Source organism: Podarcis raffonei, chromosome 8, assembly GCF_027172205.1.
Source record: "Podarcis raffonei isolate rPodRaf1 chromosome 8, rPodRaf1.pri, whole genome shotgun sequence".
NCBI lineage: Eukaryota > Metazoa > Chordata > Lepidosauria > Squamata > Lacertidae > Podarcis > Podarcis raffonei.
The window spans coordinates 28,177,693-28,188,980 of record NC_070609.1 but is presented as its reverse complement, the minus strand read 5'-3'; the positions used below and the strand labels follow the sequence as shown (position 1 = coordinate 28,188,980).

General features: G+C 41.9%; 1 protein-coding gene across 1 annotated transcript in view; it reads left to right on the top strand.

Moving 5' to 3' along the window:
* Positions 1–357: 357 nt before the first annotated feature.
* CLIC4 (chloride intracellular channel 4) overlaps positions 358–11,288 on the top strand; it is a 41,532-nt gene continuing 30,601 nt past the window's right edge. Inside the window, exon 1 of the mRNA XM_053398758.1 lies at positions 358–743. Within this exon, the coding sequence (XP_053254733.1) occupies positions 669–743 (75 nt within the window). The 5' untranslated portion in view covers positions 358–668. The remainder of the gene's footprint in view (positions 744–11,288) is intronic.

The window sequence follows — 11,288 nt, the reverse complement described above, 5'->3', positions numbered from 1 at the left end:
AGCAGCGCGCGCGCACAACAAAGTCAAGCCACACCCCCTCTTTCCCCCTCGCCTGGGTTTAGTCGGGGAGGCTCCCCACTACAGTCACGCCCCCTCTTTCCCCTAAAACACGCCCACCCTGCTCTGGCCACACCCACGTCCATAGGATCAATAAGGTGCTTCTCTATCGTCAGAGTCCCGCCTCTTTGCCGCCGGGGGCGGGTTGATGTCCTAAGCCACGCCTCCTTCACCGCACAGGCCCCGCCCTGGCACCCGACAAATATTATCAGGCGGCGTCTTCCCAACCTTCATCCGTCTGTTTGTTTCCTCGCTTGCTCCCTGCACCCCTCCCGGCGGTCTGCCACGCCCCTTTCGCGGCTCAATCCCCGCCCCTTAGTATAAATAGGCGGCGTCTCTCGAAACGGCTCCTCAGTCGCGGTCCCGCCTTGTTCGACGGCGCTGAAGCCCAGGAGGCAGGGAGAGAGAGAGAAAGAGCGGAATCCGCGGGGCGCTCCCTCCCTCCCTCGCACTCGCCGGCGCGCTCGCACAAGCCGTGAGGGGAGTCAGACGGGCAGGCGGGCGAAGGACCGGCTGAGTGAGTGAAGGGAGGAGTTTTCTCGCTTGCTCGCAGGGCGTCGCCGCCGGTCAGTTTCCACGCAGAGCGGGTGGCCGAGCGAGGAGGACAGAGCATGGCGCTCTCGATGCCGGTCAACGGGGTGAAGGAAGAGGGCGACAAGCAGCCTCTCATCGAGCTCTTCGTCAAGGTAAAAGGTGCTCCTTGGGGGTGGTGTGCTTCCCTCCCCCCCAGCCTTTACTAAGCAGCCCCCCCGTCGGGTAGTGTGTGGTTCATCCCTGCTCCTTATTGAGGGAGTCGACTTGACTCGCCTTACTCCACATCGCCATGGTATTTCTCATGCACGCTCCTGGGTCCACTCTATTATTATTTAATAATCCCCGGGGGGCTTTCAAAGCGGCTTACAAAACATTATGGCAGTAGAAGCCGCATGCAAATTTGGTGCCTGGGAACAGAAATAGCGCGAGGTGCCTCGGATGTGTCATTTCTTGTTCTCATCCTTGGTCTTAACCTTCAGCTTCTACACACTCGGCGAAAGAGCCCGTTGAAGATCTCTGAGGCAAAGGGAGTGGGGGCTGAGCAGCTGGCTTTTAGTCCATGGTGGGGGCCGCTCCCTCTTTTCCTCGTTGAGGGAATCGACTTTGCTTTCTGCAATACCCCGCAGCAGTTCTCAATCTCAGCATTTCACTATGGCGTTCCCTCTCGCCTCTCCAGGAGAGGCTGCTGGGCTGTGTCCAGAACTGGAGTTTGGGGAGGGGCAGTCTGGTTCTGTGCGTGGGTATTTGGAAATAATTCCCAGTGAACTCAGCGGGACTTAACTTCCAAGGAAGTGTTCAGTGGGTTGAGTATAAGACAAGGAAATTGTGTAAGTAGCAAAACAATGTGTGTTGTATCGACAGATTCTCCTCGCCCTTCCACACAGTCATCTCTTCATTTCTGTGCCTTTAAACCTGTTGGCTAGATACAGATTATTCCATACTTTATTATAGAAATGAAGACTAGAACTATATAAATAGCATGGGTACTGATCAGCCTGACACTGACTTCTCATATCCCTCTTTCTCTGTGGGTTCTGCTGCACATTCTTCATAAAAATACAATTCTGTCGTGCAATTTTTCAGTTTGGTGATGGGGTCGGAAAGCTTTTCCCCTGCAGGTCTTTTGATTTTGTGACATGCGTCCTTCCATCCCAACATTCCTCAGCTAATCCTTAGTTGTCTTCCAGTCTAACCCATATATCCCCTGAAGGTTGTCTATACAGTGGTACCTCTGGTTATGTACTTAATTCGTTCTGGAAGTCCGTTCTTAACCTGAAACTGTTCCTAACCTGAAGCACCACTTTAGGTAATGGAGCCTCCTGCTGCTGCTGCGCAATTTTTGTTCTTATCCTGAAGCAAAGTTCTTAACCCGAGGTACTATTTCTGGGTTAGCGGAGTCTGTAACCTGAAGCATATGTAACCTGAAGCATATGTAACCCGAGGTACCACTGTACTTGGTTTGTATATTCAGTCCTCTTTCCTTGTTTGATTTTGGGCATCCTTCGCATCATACATGATGATCTCCAATTTGAAGATCCTATTGTCTTGTTAGCTTTTTTACAGAGGGAGGTCCGTCCCCCCCTGCAGCTAGCCCATCCAGGCACTACCCTACCTACTTCTTTTCAAAGACTCGGTAGCTGTAGACTTAGGAACCAGCTAAATCACATATGTCATAATCTGCAAACTACTTCTTCCAATTTTTATGATGTGTTGATCACTATGTGCAATATTCTGAAAGAGACTCTGGTGTTGCAAAGTTAAGTTATAGATGCAAAACTTCCTTCTTTCCATTCAGTTTCATTCTTCTGTTTCCTGTTCACTTCCCTATAACAAGTTAATAGTGAACATCATTTCAGAGAGGATAAATACTTGGTTCCATAAACATTTCTGGTTTCCAGTAGGGTCGAGAGTACATCAAATGATATATAAAAATGGCCTTTGGGGAGTGTGCTTTGGTCTCAACCTTGCCTTGTTCAGTTTTACCAGATACTCTGGCCTTAACATTCACTAAAACTTTTTTATTATGAGAAGTGTATTTTTCAAAGCAAGAGGTGTTTCCAAGTGCTCCAATAATAAAATCTTCCTGTTTTCTGCATTCTTCCCTGCTTCTGTAATACTCATTCTTAGCTCCCTCTCACTCAGAGCAGAAGTCTTGGGCTGGGAATAAGAGGTGGCAACTTGACTGAATCTGGATGAAGTCATTTTCTTTTGAAATACTACTTCATACAAGCTATGAATAGTCCATTACTCAGTTGCTGTTGGAGATAGTGTAAAAAGTGTTTGCTTGATTTCTTGCTTCTACTTCTGCAATGCTGGTTTTTTGGGGGGGAATAATAAGGAGCTACATGGGATCATTTTAAAAGGCATGGTTCTTTTTAAATATGAAGACACATATTTTGGAGTTTTGAGAGCTTTTGACTTGTAAACAAGAGCCTTATCGCACAATCTGTTCCACACCCTTATTGTGATCGGGGATGTACCAGCCCTGAGGAATCCAGGGACTGGAGGATCACATCTTTTACATCCCTTCTATTGTGGAAAAGTGATAATGTATTGAAAACAGGAATATCCTCTCATTAGCCTTCTTTAACTACATGTCTAGGCTCGTCTCATGACTTTTCAGGGGCTGGGCAATGATTTTTAAAATTTGAATAGAACGTTGTGAAAGCAGCTTTGATCATACTAGCTATGAGAAGAGTCAGCTGGAGGAATGAGTGTTCTCATAATTTCCAATAAGCTATGAATTGTTTGAATCTTCTGTGACACATTACCTGGACTGGCCCATATGAAGAATTTGGCAATGACTGTATTCGGATTGATGCAAATCTTAGCTTAAGGTTGGAAATGCATTAGTTTAATGTAGCTGCTTTACTTTTCTCTCTTGCGTGAGTGTGGAAACAAGCCAAGAATTCAGTTGACCACAGCTTCCTGGTGCATGTGAACTAGTAACCATGGTTTATAGCTTCCAAACAGGCCAGAATAAGGAGCCATGGTTTGGATTTGATATCCCGCCTTTCACTCCCCTTCAGGAGTCTCAAAGCGGCTAACATTCTCCTTTCCCTTCCTCCCCCCCAACAAACACTCTGTGAGGTGAGTGGGGCTGAGAGACTTCACAGAAGTGTGACTGGCCCAAGGTCACCCAGCAGCTGCATGTGGAGGTTTAAAGTTGGCTTCCATATTTTGGATTGTTGGAAGCCATTGTCCATAGTTCCTGGTTCAGATACATCAGGAAGCTATGGTTAATGGAGGCTTCCTGGTTTCCTTACTTGCAGGAGCAAGGAGGAGCAAATGGCTATGTCTGGATGCTATGTCTGGACCCAATAGTCATTACATCAGGCTGTAGCAGAGGAGGGAGGAGAAGTGAGTCAGGGCCACTACATCAGTGCAGCTGAGAGACCAGCAGCTTCTGGCACCTGTGTCTCATCTCCTTGAATTAACAAACAGCTGGTCATTAGAACAACTTGTAACTAAGAACATGAAAACAAGCAAATTCAGGTTTCATCCTCCCAATCCATTTTCTCTTTGTGTTGATCATTTCAAGCTTGAATACCAGGTTTATAAGCTGCTCTGCTAGCCTCTGGCTGAAGAGTAGTATAAAACATTTTTTAAATAAATGAAATTTGTGCATATCTTTGTTCATTAAGCTGAGACCATTTGAGTGTTCAAAGGAAATTGTTACAAGTGTTCTAAGTCAAGTTCAAGATCAACTTAATTATACATGTATACAATGCATGGATTGAATCTATCCTAAGCAAACAGTTTATTTCATTGGGAATCTGTACTAATACCTTTGTTTAAATGCCTGTATCAGTGTGAGCGGCACACAAAGAACAGCAGCAGCCAGGCTTAAACTCGGGAATGAACACGTTAAGTAAACCTTGAACAGAATTTATAAAACAAATTTATACAAACCAACTAGATTTTTTTAGTGGATTATATCTCTAGGGGACCAAAACAGATGGAAGTTGCTAGTTTCCAACAAAGTGGTTAAGCATAATCATTGCAATTTCTGTAGTGCCTGTGAAAGAAAAATATTTACACTGGTGCTGCTATAATTCATGGCCTCTTCCTGCTCTAAACCATGTTTGCAAAGCAAACTAGATGCATAGTTGAAATGCAGCATTGCTTATAGCACTTATGTTGGTGGTCTGCAGTAATTAATAACTTAAGTTTGTGCCTTCAGTCAGTGCCTCTGGTCTGCCTGAAGTCCATGTTAACTTGCAGTGCAAATATTTGCATCTTAGTGCTGATTAAACAGAAGCAGTTAATAGATTTCATTCCCTAAGAGCTTCCTAGCAAAAGCGCATGTATAATTGATAAAGCAGAGTTGCTTCCAATGTCTAGCAGGGATATTTAAAACACCTAAATAGAACCTTGTAGAATTAAAGGCTTGCATATAATGAATATGCGGGAAATATTTTCCTGTAGCCTGTAGAATGTTGCTGAAAAGCTAAATTCCAGTATTGCCCTTAATAAGCACTGTGCAGCCTGGATGGCTATTGTCCATATTACAACCTTGTGAAGGTAGATCATTCTCTAATCCAGGAAAATACCAAAGGGTCTAATAAATTCTTGGTTGAACAGATTTAAGTGCAAGTCCAAATCACTGTCCACCACATAAAACAAGATAAAAGAGAGCAATCCTGGGCCCCTCAATAGGCAGGCAGCACAAAAGTCTCTGGGTTGCCCAGGAATAGTATAAATGCAGGAACCTCTGCCTGCTACTGTTCAGGTTCCACCTTCCACACTTGTGAGCTGAAGAGCCTCCTCCCCTAATTAAAATTTGAGTATGGCCACTCAAGGCCCTGGGCTTGATGCTTCTCACTCCCAAATATGTGACAACCTGCTTGTGTTTCCTAACCATTTCTCAGTCAGGTAAAGCATTTTTATTATTACAAGATTATGCTTTAGTGAGAGAGCTGCACCTGGCATGAGGACGGTGCCTAATGGGATTATTTTGATGGCAAGCCAGACCTCTTGATAAGATTATCTTCTGACAGCAATGCTAGAAATGAAAACACACTGCTTATTTCCTCTCTTGGTGTTTCTTCCATGATTCTGGGATTTATTGTTATAACAAATGCAATTGGTAATATATTGGAGAATTGGAGAATATATTGTTATGTTGAAGTTCAAAAGAAGATACAATTTATGAAGGATTTGGACCTCAGTGGGCACAGCTGCAAGTAGCTGGCTAGGTCAAGTGCCATTATCCAGACAAGGGGAGAAAATACAGCTCTGTTCTGTTAGTCATGCAGGCACACTTGGTTGGTGTCATCTGGTATTTGGTATTGACATTTCAGCCACACATCAGTATCAGCAGAAACTGTAGGAAAGAACCCAACTTCTCACATACGTCCCAGACATTCATGAAGGCAAGGTGGGCAAAAGTGCTGCTCTGTTTTGAAGGAATGTCCAGAGTGCCATATGTGATGCTTGTACAAATGTCAGTGGCAGGATTTGTCTATTTGCTCCTGCATAAAGTCTTTATTTTTGGTGGGCATCCCAGATGTGGAGAACCTCTGCAAAGTCACTCATGAGTAGTTCCATTAACTTCCGTAAGTCTTAACATACACCTGAGCTATGTAGAAAGGTCTCCTGATTGGTTTGCACACATCTATATGCATATAATTTACTTCTGAAGTATGCAGCCGATAGTACATTATGTTTGTACCAAGCTTCTACAACTGTGATCTTTTTCTGACTGTGTAGATCATGGCTTAAGCACTATTGGCCAAGGCTGGCTTATGCCCTTGCTTTGTCTTGCAGCTGTCAAGGAAAGGGTAAGTTTTGCCAGTGAGTATAATTAGAAGTGGCAGCAAACACAGTTTGGGCAGGCTGGAAACTTGGCTGTTCATCTTATGTGAATTGATGAAAAGTGGAGCACTTGTATAAACTGGCTGGCTCTTCTTTGAAGAGTGAGCAGGAGAGCCCATGGCACCAGCTAATCTTTGTGGGCAGCTTGAGATAGTATTGGTATACTAAATAGTCATAGTTGAGAAGGTACTGTCACCTGAAGTGCCTCAAGTTCCAGGTCAGGACTTCTGGAGGAGGGAGCCAGGCTTTTAAGGTCTGGCTTGGAATTTTTTCACCTTTTGACATCCATTCCTGACTTTGATGGAGGAAAAGCCTATTACACTATGCTCACCTGCAGCATCTAAATTAGTCATGACTGAAGCTATTCGTTGTCTGAGTGTCTTCAGCGAACAAGGCTTGGATTTGTGAGGCTCTCTGGTTGCACTTGTTTGGTGTTTATAAAGCAATACATCTAGCAATACAATACTGTCATAGTGAAGTTACCATACAGGAGGTGACTGGAAACAGAATAACATGGCTTGTCCTTATCTCCATAACCCAGTCCTTGCAGAAACAGCAAGTACCAGATCCTGTATAAAGCATATAAATGTTTGAGAAGACTGCTTATTCACAATGGTTTGCATTTTGAGTGCTAAGCTGTAGTTTCCTTTATGAAGAACCTAGTATTAAATTATAAAACCGTATAAGTTATAAGCATGTGATGTCTTATTTCCAGGTTACCTGAAAGTTGACTTGTAGCTTACATCTTTCAGTACTCTTGTGTAAGAATTTCTATTTGCAGAGTAGCTGTGTCTAGTCTCTTGCAGGAAAAAAGAACGGTGACTTATGGCACCTTTAAAGACTTAAGCGTTGGAACCCATGGTGTCAAAATCAGTGGAACAGGCTTCTTCCTACATATCAGAACTTCCCCACCCTGTCTTTCCTTGGTGTGCCACCCAAACTCTTCTTAAAGAGTTAGAACAGATTTGGATTGAGGAAAGGAAGAGGAAGTTTCAGTGTATGGGGGAAAGTTCCCTCACATAGTTTTGGATACTGTCCCAAGACATCTAATCCATAAACATTTATGCTACAATAAATTTGTTCCTCTTCATTTTGGTGCAATAATTTCAGGTGCTTGTGAAACCTTTTAGTTGCCCTAGTTTGTTCTTGCCAGCCTGAAAATGCAACAAATGACTAAGTTTATTCAAATCAGCCATAAAACTATGTAAGTTTCCTTTAGATGGTAGGTTTTTTGGTGTTTTTGTGTATGATCTGTTTGATATGAGCTGACAGTAGTACTTCAGCAAATTCAAAGAGCTTGTGAAGCTGCGAAGAGTTGCTTTGCTCTTGGTATATCCTGCTTTAGTGTTCCTATTTATAGTAGCTTTGTTAATGCAACTGAGGACTCTGTCATAAGCAATTGTTTTTACAGGGCTTTGAAGATGAAGACAATGTTTTCATAGAAAGGGTTAGTTTACCTTTTGTTTGCGGTGCAAATATATTAGACTTGTGCAAATATATTAGTAAAACAATACAAATGAACAGTATTTAGGTGTATGTCATTAACATATATAACCAGTATAGTTTTGATGAGAGCTGACCTACAGTGGTTTGTTTATATCTGGTTTCACAAAATAGTGCCCTGAAGCAGCTTAATAATACGATACAAAATCATGCAGTATCAAATAAAAACTAGACTGCAGCATAAGACAAACTCCAGTAGCTAATGAAAACAATTGCTTACATTTCCATCAAGGAGGGAAAGCCATCTTTAAAAGGAAACCCTGAACCAGGAATGAGGAACCTGCAGCCCTCCAGATGTTGCTGCACTCTTAATTCCCAACAGTCCCAGGCAGCACAGCCAGTGGTCAGGAATGATAGGAGCTATGATCCAATAATATCTGGAGGGCCACAGGTTCACCACCCCTCGTTTTAAGCCATCTCCCCAAATGCATGTAAAGAGCTAGCAAGCTTTGGTAAGGAGTCCAGGGCTGTCATGAAGAAGGCCTTAGATTGAGTAGCCCATAGTGGTGTCTCTGTCAAATCTCAGTGCACAGTAGGGTGCATATAGGAGGATATATCATTTGCTGTATTCATAGTAAGCAGGACTGCAATGGGTTTTAAAGATCAAAGGCAGCACTTTGACTTGCCTGGAAACATAGTGGTGTTCTCTCCCATTGAAACCAAAGGAGCTTAAGTGATTAACTTTGGCTGGGTCATGCCCTTACATTACTATGTCAAAATGTCTTGTGAAACTAAATAAACCTTTACACTTTCTGATATGTGCTTATGAGGTTAGAACAGATGCATTTTGATGGCATTTTATTATATTCAGTCTTCATGTTTGTATTTAAATTTTCAAGCTTCTTTTAATAATTGAGGGCTAGAGAACATGAACTTTAAGAGCCCTGTGTGCTACACAGAAATGCAGAGAGGGTGTGTTTGGATTCTGATGGTGCATTTTGTCTATTGTTCCCCAGTTGAATGCCCTGCTCAACCAAAGAGTAACTAGTGAAAACAGCATTACTTCTCATGACTGCAGGCAGTTGGAGCCTAGGGAAAACAAACTTCCTAAGTCAGTGACTTAATTATAATATGTCGTCCAAGTAGACAGTTCTGTTTTTATTGTGGAGCTGCCTCTGTTCAACTGCTGACCTGGAAATGAGTTTCTTAACCGTATGATTGCCCAGGAGAACTTTGTAGTAGTCTCATTAATTGATTGTAAGAAATTACATTGAGTTTCCAATTTCAACCCTAAGCATAAATCAGACTCACAGTTAATTACAACTTTCTGCAGTTCTTCTCCCTAAAGTCATCATTTAATCTTTCCATTGTTGGCTAAACAAAGGGCAAGGAGGTTTCTTTACTCGGAGAAAGGAAGTAGTGGTATGTCCTGGACTTGACATCCATATTAGGCATAAACTAAATATAGGCGTAGAACTCAGGAGTGAAGTCACATCTGTGAATTTTCAAGACTGCCATGAGATCAGCCACAGTTGTTGGATGGCCTTCTGCCTCTTTCCTCTCCTACTTGAATGCTTTTCTCTTGCCATTAATGTCCACTAGTTTGTTGCATACTTTGTGGGTTTATTTTAAATAAACAAAAGTAGTTTAAAATATTGAATTCTGCTAAAAATAAAGCTGAGCCAAACATGGCTTTAAAGTGTCTAGAACACTTTTCACTGTACAAAGCTTTACAGTTGTGAAGCTAAATAGGTCAGGTTGATATACTGTCTTGCCAAAGGCCACCCAATGAACCTTGTCACTTTATTGATTTAAGTTTGGGAGTCCTGTGCTGCTGTGTACTGTTAGCTATTTTTCTGGTGCAAGAGAAGTGTCTTTAGAGGCAGAAGTCTTTACCTTCCTTAGCAAAAATCTGACTGTATTCTTTTAGCTTCTAAGGGAAATGGTATGCAGGTTTTTTCTATATATAAAAAACATGAATACACTCATGCTCCTTTTCAAAAGTACTGTTGGCATTCAGATGGGTGCTACTGATAGGTGTTTGTAGCAGTTGCACCAATATATGGGCACATCTGTTGCTGCAGTGCTGATTAACACATCTGCATTTTCTTAGTTTTTCTAAAGTAGTGCTTTGACATATTGAACTGTTCTGACTAGGCACTGTATCCTAGGCGCAGAACGCACAGTGAATATGAGTACTTGAGGCTGTGATGGTTCAAGAAAACTGCCTTTGGGTATCTCAGAATATTTTTTTCTGTACAGAACTTTGCATCTAAACTAATTCATGAAAGGTATACCATACTACAGTGGTACCTCAGGTTATATACGCTTCAGGTTACATATGCTTCAGGTTACAGACCCTGCTAACCCAGAAATAGTGCTTCAGGTTAAGAACTTTGCTTCAGGATGAGAACAGAAATCGTGCTCCAGCTGCGCAGCGGCAGCAGGAGGCCCCATTAGCTAAAGTGGTGCTTCAGGTTAAGAACAGTTTCAGGTTAAGAATGGACCTCTGGAACGAATTAAGTACTTAACCCGAGGTTCCACTGTATTCTGTATTAGGTAAAACACATGAAATAACTAAAACTCAATGCCTTAAATGTTTTAAGACTACATTTTACTTGTCTTTTTTCCTATCACCCATATTGATTCCAGGGATAGCATACTACTCACAAAAGAATTAAATACACTAGGCAGACATCAGTAAAATGATAATTAAAAGTGTTATGCTGAAACTGAGTTCAGATTTTCTCTGCCAATTTCTCCCTAGATAGCTACTGGATGAAATCCTTTATTTTTATAGCTCATCCCTCCAAAGTCATGGGAAAGGTTTCTGTTATCTGGTGGAAGTCACTTTCTTAAATTGCTAATTTTAATTTAGCTCTGATTTTTGTCCTGTCTTCACCAAGGGTGAACTAAGGATAACATGCTGGACCTAATCACAACCAGTTTGTCTTTAAAGGTTCAAACTAGATACTGTAATGGCATTATGTTACTGCCAGTTTTATTTTCAATTCTTTTCCTAATGATCTCTAGCATGGAATTTGCCTTTTTCACAACTGCCACACACTGGGTTGACATCTTCATCAAGATGTCTGCTTAAAACATAAAAGACTCCTGTTGAAACTAATTTTCAGTCTAAAGTTGGTTTTAGTTGAAATTCTGTATACCCACATACTTACATTTTCATGAGTTTGCAGTAAATTAATAATGTATTGTCATGTCTAGCTTTGGCCTAAGCAAATGACTCTCCCAAGAGCAGTAAACCAGATTGATCTGCTTATAGGTTCCGTAATAGTTTAGCCTTCTAAATTATTCTTTGTTCACATAAAAAGATTGTAGAAGACCTTCACAAAAGATGTTCTGATATTAAGAAAGCTATAAGGCTGTATGAATAATTGGCTGTATTAATAATTCCCCCTCCCCAATGCCCAGTGGTT